Genomic DNA, 12,554 nt, shown 5'->3' with positions numbered 1-12,554 from the left:
GAAGTCCCAAATGGTCATGAATTAGTTTATAATAGTTTGTATTTGACGGAGTGGAGGAGGGGTTGGTAGCGCCCGTTTACAAAATATATAATTTCCTTCTTTGATGGGTGGAACCCCGCAAAGAACTCAGTGCCATATCTTTTACAGAGGTGTTCAGCGGAAACAGATAATCTGCATCACTTTATACTGGACTGTACTGCCTGGGGTGGGACAATTAACATCAACCGCAGCCACCACGCTGCGACGGCTTCCCTGTGGCAGGTTAAGATTTTATAATCTGTAAAACCATTTTGAGCTTCTCAGTTCTCATCTGGGAAATAAAGAATGGAGCAATGAAGGAAAAAAACCTCTGCATTTTTTAATTTACACATTGGTTATCACCTCATGGTTTATACTCTTCAAGTACTACAATAAATATATGTACACTTAATCAACATCCTAGTTTCTTACCAACAGCAAGCTTTAGACTGCATCGCACAAGCCTTCAATTATCATGTGATTTCTGTGCTAAAAATAATGTCATGATGGCCGGTCCTCCTTATTCCCAGTGAATGACATGATGTAGCATTAAATCTGAGGGCGGTCTCTGAAATCAGCAGAGGCTGATAAGTGCCAGTAATAACAGGTTCCAGTCGGCTGCACAGCAACACAGCACGGCGGGACGGCCACGATGCCAAGCAAAACAGTCGCTCAGCACTCACCGCCTTCCTGTGTGTGTGTGTGTGTGTGTGTATGTGTGTGTGTATGTGTGTGTGTGTGTGTGTGTGTGTGTGTGTGTGTGTGTGTGTGTGTGTGTGTGTGTGTGTGTGCCAGTATTCCAAATATCACACGAACAAGCAGTGAAGTGCAGCTTCAGACTGTACAGCAACAGAAACGGATCGATACACACTTCACTCTGACACTGCAAGCATTGATACAAACGCACGCACACTTCCCAAGTGAAAACTTGTCTGAGTCATTCAGCTCTAACGCTGGCGTTAGCCCCCCCCCCCCCGTAACCATCACCCACCCACTCCCAGAGAGCCCACAGACAATCAAGGCTTCCATTAATAAGCCTGCGACTCATGAGCTTGCTCATTATAGCGCGGTCACTCCAGAGACGGCCCTCCGATGCTCCGGTACAGACCGCCTGTGCTGAGACTGAAAAAGAGAGAAGAAAGAGACAGAAGGGGAAAATTCCTCTCCGTGTCCTCTATGTATGTCTGAGCTAAGCCTCTTTCAAGTGATCCACCGCCCACAGCAGCGCTCCACTTTGGAGTTCTTTGAATGTGGGCCGATAATTATGAAGGGACTTAATGTCTCCCTGTGCGCCGGTGGAGGGACTAATGTTCGCAGCACACATATGGACATACCTGCACATGTAAACACACTGACTGATGCTCCATTTACGGTCAAAACAAGACGAAGAAGCTGCAGCTATGCCAGCAGGTCTGTGATGCTGTGAATAAATACAGCACTTTGAGTTCAAAGTTAACATGCAGAAATTTCAATGTCTGAGCGGAGAGGAAACTTTAAAAACATTTAAAGTGATCATGTGCATGTCAGCATTCATTTATCTTATAAACACTTCTCCATCAGAAGGAATTGAATATGACCCACGTAGCTGCAGCTACATACCAGCCCTTTAAAGATCATAGAATCTGCCTCAAACACTGATGATGCTGCCACACACAGCACAAGTCAGCCTTCATTCACTGATGCATGCTCTGGGAAAACTCTGCAACGCGCCAGGCAGGCAGACAGGGGGAGATCGCCTGGAGGAAACAGAGGTTGAAGGATATCAGAGCGACATATTCATCAAATATCCCACTGGTGGCTCCAGACAGGGGAGAGCAGCCTCGTGGAGACAGATAACAGTCGTATCTGCCGTTTATTTCAGCCACAGGCACCCGAAGAGGAGGATATTCACGTCTTTAGAAACATGTGTGCTCCCGGTTGCACACACTGCCACTCAAGTGCCGAGTTAATTCTCATCACACTCCCACACTGGAGCGATATGGGCTCACACACACATCCATGAGATGAAATGAAGGAGGGGCCACAGAGCGGGGTGGGGGGGGGGCATAAAAACACACTTTCACCTCTCACACAGCTTCCTAAATAAGTTTTTCATCAACGCTAAATGACAGATATCTTCATCGGAGCGTGACGAGAGAAGGTGGAGATGGAAGAGAGGGAGAAGGTGGGGGAGGTGGGGGGGGCAGTCATGACTCAGGGATCGCAATAGCCTCACAACAATCCCACCAACACAGCCTGACAGATAGCCCAAATAACCAATTAAGGGCTGAGGATGGGAGGCAGCAGCGCCGGGAGAACCGGCTGGAAGCGATCCATCCCTGCTGACAGCTGTCAGCTGGGAAACATGTTTCTACCTCTGCTCGTGCCCTTTAGTCAATTTAGAAGATCATTCTTTGTCAACATTTGTAAGCCAGAAAATATCAAATGAACCGAGAGGAGGTTGTCATCTTTTTTTTTCTCCGGTTACATTCTGACAAAATATTTTTCCATTTTAGCCAAATGTATTTACACATGATTACATGACTTCCGCTCGCTAGATCCTTCAGGGTCAGAGCGGTTTTATTCCAAAATGTTACACCTTTCAAGTCAAGTAAAAATCCTGTTTTTCATAAATCCAGTGACACTTTGATTCCAAACGAACCAAAGAAATTCCCATGACACACAAGCTAAATTTTGAAAGCAGCTTTCTTCTCACAGTTAAACCTATTTCAACATTCAATCAAAAACCAGCTCACTTCCAGGACCAGTGATTCTCGGGACAGCAGAGGAGGGCTGATGACTTATCGTCTCTTTTAAAGAGGCTCTTCCAAAAACTGCATCAAATATCAGAGCATAAAGTGTTCATCCCACTTATTTCCACTACCTCTCCTAATCTCCTGGTCACCATGAAGAGCAGCCTGTAGAGCAGCCTCCATGCTGCCGTGGCCTGCCGCTGGGTCCTCCGGGCCAGGGAGCAGCCCTTCCTCCGGAGCCGGCCTCCTCTGGGCGCTGGCATGACGGCTCCACAAACCGCCTGGGTGATTATACGACTTGAACAAATCCGAGAAAGAATCCGCGGCAGGACCGCGAAGTCGGCTCGACTGTCTGAGATTTTTTATCTTCGTACAGCGTCCACTTCTGATTTTCATCTGATGACCAGCCGATCCACTCTCCAACCTTCCTCACCCTCCTCCGCCTCGCTCTCTCTCTAATGTGCTGCTGCCGGTCTCTTCGTCAGGCCCGAGTCAGAAGCCTCCGTCTGGAGTACACCTCTGCCTCTGGGGCGGAGTGGGCTTTGATGGGGATGGAGCCATTGATCATGCTGTTGTTCTGTGAGCGTAGGCAGAGAAAAAGCGCTTGCTGCTGGCTTGTTTTGCATGTCAATCAGTACTATACAGTCTGCCCACTTAGCTTGTGCAAATAGAGGAGGAACTCCACCTCTAACGACTGCTACTGTCTGTCTGTTTGCATCAGCGCTGCTCTTCCTGTGTCTCTACCTCCAACACCTTGCCATCCATCCTACTTCCATCTGTCCATTTCCTCCCAGAAATCCCCGTTCCTCCTTCCTCTTCGGCTCCAGGTGACCTCTCTGGTGTGATTTCCAGAGAGCTGAATGCAGAGGCCCGGGGGCTGCATCAGTGTCCCGGCTCTCAATAGCAGCAGTACAATGTAGACTGTTCTGGCTTGTTACCTCCACACACAGAGGAATGGCTGACTCAAAAGTGGGAGGCTCTGAGCCGGTGGGGGGTAACGAGGCAGGAATGTTAACTATGGACTCGCACCAGAATAAAACATGACATGTATGGCTCAGTGGCCTCGGTACTTTCAGGTGGAATAAATAAACAGATGCAGGCTCTTCCTATTAAAACTGTACTGTGAGCACTTGTAAGAGTGTGCTGCTCATGAGGTAGCCCGTTAATGGACAGGATTAGGATTAGGAGGGTAAATTACTTTCCTGTTGGTTATCCTAGAAGTAAACAATGCAGTGTCAAGGTGTGTATCAAGGTTCCTTCTACTCTTCCCCTATTTCCCTTCCTCAGGTGAAGGAGATGACAGTCTGGACCTTTTTAAATGTACTTTTCTGGCATATATTACAGAGACAGAAGCGAGAAGACGGAAAATAAAGGGGGCGAAGGAGAGTGGGGATGATGTGTGGCAAAGGTTAGTGGCCCGACATGAACCAGTGCTGTTGTGGTTTACGTTCAGCATCTGGTCCACGGGCCTCGATGGCGTCCCTCAGTGAAGGTTTTTCTAAGGTCTTCTTGTGCTTCATACAAAGTAGATGTTTAACCATGTTTAGAAGTAAACAGACCTGTTCCAAGGAACCTGCTCAAAGGCGAGTATTACAGACATCAAGAGGAAGGAGACACCTCAACACAAGACAGGAAACCTCTGGACCAAGTGCTATAAACTGGAGTTTCCATCCTGCCAACATTCAGCATCCTGTCCTGGAGACAAGAGACGCTGTCGTCTTTCAGACTCCTCTCAATCCTTCACCATCTTTTTAAGTCCCTTCCTTCTTTTGAGTAACTCTTTTGGATAATATTTCCTGAGCCGGCAGTCTGAAATAGGATGTGAGACAAAAAGCACATCGTTCAAAGCATGCTTACTCACTGAACAGGTTTTAGGTCCACTTTTCCCCAAATGTAGAATAGCTGCGAGGTTACTGAGCCAGTAAAGGATACAGCTAAACGGTCTTATTTCTCATTTCAGTCACACTGCAGCACTTGTTTGTTTTGGTTTTTTTTCACAAGTTTTGGGCATAAACACAGAAGAGAAATGAAAACACACACAGATGAGCTGTGTCAGACTGACAAACACTGAACACTATCGCCATCTCCCTCATAACGCTCCGGTGGAGTCATTATGTACAGAGCTCTCTGCTTTGCAGATGAAACGTTGCTCTAATCAAAGGAGAAGCCTTGTTGCTTCATGAGTGGAGAAACCCTATCTGAGCAGAAATAGACAAACAAATGAGGGGAGGGGAGGATGAAGAGCAGGGGATGAAGAGCAGGGGATGAAATAGCGGCGTGCCCCTGGGTCCGGCTTCACCCATCCCTCACAGGAAGCAGCCTTGTCGTGACACTGAGGTGGAGGCCCGAGGCCCGAGCCCCGAGGCCCGGTGGCCAGCAGGCAGGGCAGTGATTCATTTGCCGTGTTAGTGGGCTATAGTGCCACGATGCCATCCTCTTTTCAAAGCTCAATAAAAGAAGACGTGCGGTCATAAATCAAACAGAGCAGAGGGGAGGAGAGAGGAAGAAGGGAGGGCTGGTCCCGTCTCGCTCTACTCAAGCCCATTTACGCTTTTTATTATTCATCCTAAACAAATATTATTCCACCACGTCTCGGAGGACTTTGGGAGAAAAGTGTGTTTTAATAATGAAGCCAGCTTCAGATTAAAGCACCCATTCTTACTGTGCCCCCCCAAGGCTATTCAGATCCCCTCTGCTGCATGACTGCCAGTACAAAGGCAAAGTAAGGCTCGCAATATTCACTTTTCTTACTCCAAGATGTCTAAAACTAAATGAAAGGTTAAGTGGAACTGTTTGCTGCTGATGTGGAATAACACCGTTTCCCTTCCTCACCTGGAAAACGCTCAATCTGGGTGAAAGAACACGAGCTGAACTACTCGCCACACAGCTGCCAAAGACGACATGATGCTAACAGATAAGGAGTCACTGACCGTTCAGACACAGGAACAGCTCGCCAAACCAGTACAGTTGAATTAAACACTGCTGAGATAACATCACAGCAGAAATGAACACCGTGACCCTTTGACCTTTGACCTGCTGCCACCACAAACAGAAGACAGTAGAACCAAAGATCACCGCTGGTCTGCGTGCAGCAAAGATAAAGCCTGCTTGGACAAAAAGGAGAGAACGGGACTAATAAAAGTCTGAATGGATCCCAGAGGTGACGGTTCTCATGCGAACATTTAGCACGAAACACAAAGAGAAACTCAAGTCTCATTATTTTGCAGGTGTCTGCTCACATTACATTCAATCCTCTGGGTACAATGAGCAAACCAGTTAGACCCATACATCTTAAGACAGCTCAGCGTGGACCGATGTGGACCGATGTGGACCGATGTGGACCGATGTGGACCATCCGCTGAGCCATAAAGGAATTCATAAGCACTTGAAATCTGTGCTGAAATATAAATGCAAATAAAGTGCACATGAATTCTGTGACAGTAAAATGACTCCACACATATTTTTACCATCTACACAGACGGCTGTGGGAGTTTTGTGAAAGTTTGCAGCACAAGTGTGAAGATTCATAGTATCATCTCTGAGTTGAAGCTGCCGCCCCCACACACACACACACACACACACACACACACACACACACACACACACACACACACACACACACACACACACACACAGGCAGCCGTGAGCCTGCAGTTACCAGCTGTTTGTCTCCTTTGGCGTCTCTCTGGCAGGACAGGCAGGCGGTCATGTCCCGGGCGAGGCCCCCCAGCTTGTCCTTAAGGAGTCGTCCCAGACTGAAAAGCACCGATCCAGCAAACAGGTCCTTCTCCTCTGCTTCGTAGCCAGACGGGCAGAACCAGCACATGGCCAGGAGGGAACCCAGGGCCTGAGCGGGCGACTGGTCCCGCGTGAAGAGCTCAATTAAGGTGGTGAGGCAGAGGCACGGCCGCGGGTCCTCATCCCGCCCCGTTGCCACGGCTACCGCCAGGGCTGCACTGGCCACTCCCTCCGTGCTCATTCCAGCCAGATTCGGGTCATGGTGGATCGGGGTCCCGGTTGGTCCCGCCGTTGCTTCTTCCTTTTAAGTTTTTATCTGCAGCTTGTTTACGGTGGGGCGGACTGACAAGAGCGGGCTAGCATTAACCGTACTGACAGCAGTAAGCCCAGATTATTAGCCTGCTCACGGCCAGATGGCGGCTGATGGGTTTAGTCATAACACCCCCCCCTCACCCCCCCCACCCAACAGACACACACACACACACACACACACACACACACACACACACACACACACACACACACACACACACGTCGGGTAAAGTTGAAGAAGGGGATGGTTGGAGCTCCAAGGAAGATGGAATCATGTTTGAAGAAGATACCAAGTTTTATCTGTAGGCATGTAACGCTTCTTTTTGAAGTCTAGGACCCATGATAAGTGAGAACCGAAACTTTATATTCACACATTTTTCAAACACCCCAGACTCCTCTCGTCCATGGAGGCAAGTAAAAAGGGCTGAAAGCAGGAAGAAGGAGGAAGAGGAGTTAAGAGCCACATAAATATTGCCGTCTACTACACGTATGTAAGCCTCCATCTTCCTCAGAGGCGAAGTCTAATAACATCAGTGCTTGAATCAAGTGAATCAAACCAAATGGCTCTGCAGTGACAGCCAGACAGAGCATGGCTCCAGTCGTAGCTCTCTTCATAAGTCCATTTAAAAGCTTTTACTGAAAAGTGTCTAGTCTGAGACAAATGCAAAGAGGCTTAATTTGTCTGTCCGCTGTTTAACCTTTGCTTTAATACAACAGATGACGGATTACGTTACCATGTGTCAAAACACACAACCGCTATTTATGGAAGAGAAGAATAAATGTACGATATAATGCAGACTGATATTAAAGCAACAACACAAAAGCTTAGCAGCAAAATATTTAGTGCCGTTTTATTAGATTCCACAACATCAGAAAAAACAGGAGACACCGAGACTCCAGCTATTGGTTATTGTTGGTACTGATTAACATGACAACAAATAAACAAAACAAAGTGAATCATTCCCACCACTAGTTCCCCGAGCTCAAGGTGATATCTTAAATACAAAAATGTATTCAAGCAATAGATGAAAACCCAAATATATTAAGTTTATTATAGCGGATGGAGAAAACAAGCATACATTCCCAAATGGGAAAAAGTTAAATTATATTATATTGTATTGTATTATATTATATTATATATTATAGTAAATGTTGGTAGGATCATCTGTGTGTGCATGTACATAGCACAAGTGTGTGACTGCCCCCCTCCCCTTCCCCCCACTGTGGTCTGGTGCCATGTGGTGAAACCAGACCATGCCAGATTACTTCCCGTGTCCGTCCATCTGTCTGTTGGGATTGCCCGGTACGCTATAGATTTGTGTTCTCATGGATGCGTGACAATGTGCGAGCCAGCAAATCCTCATCGAGCCTCCATCCCAGCCTTTCAGTTCCTAAACCAGCAGCGATCAGGCATTCAGATTCTGCTTATACACATGTCAAATCAATTCAATTTAAGGTGCCTCGTGGGAGTTATCTGGGACCGGCTCAGTTGACTCCTGCAATCGATTGGTTAAGCTCATACCGGTACCACGACGCTGCGGTGAAACAAGTGCTTTGGTGCTCTTTAGCCAAATGTTTCATTAAGTAACTCACAGGCACAAGAATCACAATCAGCATCCCGACAGTAAGAAAAACACTGTTAACTACGCCCAGTGAGCACTTCACCTCACACACACACACACACACACACACACACACACACACACGCACACACACACACACACCACACACACACACACACACACACACACACACACACACACACACACACACACACACACACACACACACACACACACTGAGCTCTCTAAGCACAAATTGGAATGCAACAGACCAGTTAATGAAAGGTAGTCAGTCTGGTGCGGCGGCCGATTACAAGGTGTGACAAGAGGCTTGAAATTAGTCCTTTTCCTTCCATCTATCTCTGTTGACATTCACAACGCCACGTGCATACACGTGTGAAGCTGTATGCTGATACATGGCTGATTTTCTACCCGGTGACTCGATTTCTTTCTCCCCGCCCCAGAGAACAAACTGATCGCTACGCTGTGATTAAATCCTGCTCGGCGTGGCAGCGAAAATCTGATTCACCAGCTCCAATATCTCATCCTGTGTTTTTTAGTTGTTTTTTTTAATTGCCTTCACAGTGGTTAACGCTCCCTGATGGAATTTGTTTTCTCTTTTTGTGTCTCAAATGTGCACATATGCAAGTGACACATTCATAAACCTCAATAATGCACACACATCCAACTTCCATTCATTCCTCAGTGAAACACAAACGGCGTGGAGCTGAGCAGCAGCAGTGGTGCAGTGCAGATCCCAGTGCAGTGGGACTGACTCATGTCGCCGGGCAAACAAAAAGAGAGGAGAATAATAGAGCCACAGTAGAATAGGGAGATGAGAGGAGGGCAAGTTGTCCTCTCTAATCCACCTCTTGGCTGACCTCAGGTCAAAAACTGCTCGGCATCTTCTGACACAGGCAATTAGAATAAAGCCATGGCAGCTACGGCAATTAGCAATGCTTTCTGGATATTTGGCCTGGATTTACTATCAATGAATCCCTGATGAAATGAGCACAGCACTAATGTCTGTTCCCTTTTCATTTAGCCCCTATTACATCATGAACAAGTTAGCCAAACATGCACGCACAATTGGAACAACAACTACTGTACACGGCTTTGAAGGACATGAAATATTAGCCAAATGATGCAAGTGAAGGTGAATGCACACGAATGCACGCACACATCCGCGTTCAGGCTTCCAGCCATGTCGACATCATTAACACATGGCTTTTTGCAGTGACCACACACTCATTACTGCTCCCAATAAACACCGGCATACAGATTTTCCTGTATTGCATTACCACTTCGTTGAGGCGTAATTCCCAGCGGACAAGCTCACGCTCAGTTTAATGGCTTCAATAAAGTTGGTTTGCATATCAAAAGCCTGACCGGATGTTCAACAACCGACAGGACAGAAATAGGCATGCAATCTGCCATAATTCATAAGGGACAACTATCGGGCATATTTATAGAGGAGATACTCCTCTATGCTGGTTTGAAAGGAAGAGTTGTATGAAGTGTAGTGCACCTGAACCAAAGCCAGGACAACAAAATATATCATGAGCAGCTTCTGTCGAAATTATTTCTTCTAAAAAAACACTGTAGCTCGAAGTATAACGCTGAAAATGGAGGGTTGAGTGAAGGATCACAGGAGGACTGTTTCTTCAGAGAGACTTGGCCTTTCCCCCGGGCTGCCTGTGCATGGATACGTGTGTGTGTGTGTGTGCGTGCGTGTGTGTGTGTGTGTGCGCGCGTGTGTGTGTGTGTGTGTGTGTGTGTGCGTGTGTGTGTGTGTGTGTGTGGAGGAGGCAGTGGGAGTGTGACAGTCTCTCCTCTCAGTCTGCATCCTGTCTGCATGACAGTAATAAGCTGTGTTTATACCAGTGGCTATGATGGAGTATCCTAATTATGGTAATGCTCAGGATTGGTGCCAGTCTGGTTCTGACAGCCCCACAGCTGCCACAGTGAGTGGGCACAAACACACAACAACAACAATGTGCACACGCTTATTCACACAAACCTGGAAGGAGAGCGAGACAGGTACAGTGTGTGGATGTCTGCAAGTCAATAGAAAGTCTGTTTCTAGCACTCCTACCTTGCTGTGCTGAACAGGCCTGTGTGCGCAGTGGGAGTGAGCGTCCTCCAGTCCGACGCACAGGGACTCACCGCCGCCAGCTGCAGCACACACATCTGGAGAAAGAGCCAGAGAGAGACAGTGTCACTGTCTGCCTAGTTGTGTGCGACAGTGTCTTATGCTTATACGACCCATCGCTGCATCTGCCCTATAGTGGTTTTAGCTGAAGCACATCCTTGTACTCGCCACAAAGCACAAACAATGCAGGCTAGTTATAGTCTCAAACCACCACGGGTGCCTGCCAGTCGCTCAGAACTTAAATATGTCTCCAAACTAAAAATGGCATTCAGTTATCCTAAAAAGGGAAAAAGAACACACTTGGCAGTCCTAATTAAAGACTCTGTTATCTCTTTCATTGTTTGACAGAGAAAAAAAAATTACAATTAAAACAATTTTGCAGATAAATTCACAGCTAGTTTCCCTCCAAATCCTCCCAAATGAAATGTATATTTGCATATGAGCTGCCATTACAGGACAATATCATCAGATAAACAGTGTTTGGAAAACATTTCCAGATAGCCTACTTCTCATTAAATTCAAGGTCCTGAGGACGAACCCTGCAGCAGTTGGCACATGAAAAGACTTTATTGCTGATTGTAGCCCGGGAGGCAGGCCAACGTGAAGGCAGGAAACAAAAGAAAAAACTTCAGGGCCTCCTGTGGAGCTGAACTCTCATGTTTTAAACTGGCAATCATTGTCAACAAAAGTCTGATGGCAAGAGGAGAATTTCCACAAGATAGTGGCGTCTGCTTCCAGCTCTCTCATCTTACACGTTTGACTCTGGCTGAATGAACACAAGACGTCTTGTTTCCAGGAACGCCAGCATGAAGTCCATTTGGAGCTCGTGTCAGACGAGTATTAATTCCTCCTCTGTTGGCATTTACCTCCCTGCTCCTTATCAGCCTGCCTGGGATCAAGCTCCCTCTAGAGACGGAGAAGAAAACTGCAGGAGCTTTGATCACACCAGCTGCAGTAATGAGGCCTTCAAGTCATTAATCCCTTTGTGTTCAATTATGGCTGTAGTGGAGGAAACGCTAATGAATTGCTTTCATTAAGATGACACTGAATACTTTCTCCAAAAAGGACTCTGTTGACAGTTTTTATGCAATAAAAAGCACTACATTTTCTGCACATTTTAAGAAGAGTGTTGGCAGCAGTTTTTTGGAAAGCAAAAGTTTGTTTAAATGAAAAAATTCAGTTGTTAACAGGTCATATAATAAACCCACAACAGCCTGTGTTCAAATCTACAAGTCATATTCTTCACTTCACAAGCACCTCTGTGAAGAACACAGATAACATCATACAAATATAAACCTTCTCAAATCAGTTACTTTCTGATCTTTTTAAGGCTCAATTTCTGAGCAATCTCTTTAGTTCTGGGTCTTGCCATGACAACGCAGTTTATAATCCATTATGAGACCATATCAGTGAAAATTCTCAGATTCTCTGACACCACAAATAATATTTCTTCGGGTGAATCTCTTTTACCTTCACCAAACCCTCTGCTTCTCTATCAGCTGGGTATCAGCTGTGTTTGTCCAGAGACATGGATGACCTTACAGCTCAGTTCTGACGCCTCATGTCCACACAGAGTAAACCAAGCTGACAGGATACTATACATTCACAGCGATAATGAGCCCTCTGCGGTCAAAAGGCCCTCGTGGCCTTTCCTCTCCTCCAGGATACACAAAGCTGTGAAACTTCATCTGGAGCTTTTGCTACTTTTAAGTTTGTCTCGGAGAGACTGCGTCTGTTTTGAGGAAGTGGCCATTTCAACTGAAACTGAAGCGGTAGTCTTGTGGTTGAGGTGACGCCTTCAAACTAAAATGTATTAAAATCAGCTGAACTGTAGGGCGCTTCCATGAAGTACAAGTTTGTCAGTGATGTGAGGATGAGTGTGTTCAGTACGTTGTTGTCTGTGCATGCAGATTAAAGCACCTGAGGAGGACTTGGCTCGTTGGTGCTTGCTGCGAACCTCCTGGTTGTGTTGGTGAGGTGCAGCCAGGTGGTCCAACGCCACAGTCGGCGGCGGCGGGGGAGCGGGGCCTTCCCGCCGCA

General features: G+C 46.7%; 1 protein-coding gene across 3 annotated transcripts in view; it reads right to left on the bottom strand.

Annotated features, from left to right (window-relative positions):
• Nucleotides 1–12,554, bottom strand: part of LOC138199737 (rho guanine nucleotide exchange factor TIAM2-like) — an 84,753-nt gene that overhangs the window by 29,106 nt on the left and 43,093 nt on the right. For all 3 annotated transcript variants that reach the window (XM_069151894.1, XM_069151895.1, XM_069151896.1), the window contains 2 exons: nucleotides 12,435–12,554; nucleotides 10,458–10,552 (listed from right to left, as the gene is read on the bottom strand). The exon at nucleotides 12,435–12,554 is cut by the window's right edge and continues 108 nt beyond it. In XM_069151894.1, coding sequence (XP_069007995.1) covers nucleotides 10,458–10,552; nucleotides 12,435–12,554 — 215 coding nt within the window. The remainder of the gene's footprint in view (nucleotides 1–10,457; nucleotides 10,553–12,434) is intronic.

This window comes from Embiotoca jacksoni, unplaced genomic scaffold (genome assembly GCF_022577435.1).
Source record: "Embiotoca jacksoni isolate LCO1_2020_lvr unplaced genomic scaffold, fEmbJac1.0.p SCAF_18, whole genome shotgun sequence".
NCBI lineage: Eukaryota > Metazoa > Chordata > Actinopteri > Embiotocidae > Embiotoca > Embiotoca jacksoni.
This window is presented reverse-complemented; position numbering and strand designations above follow the sequence as displayed.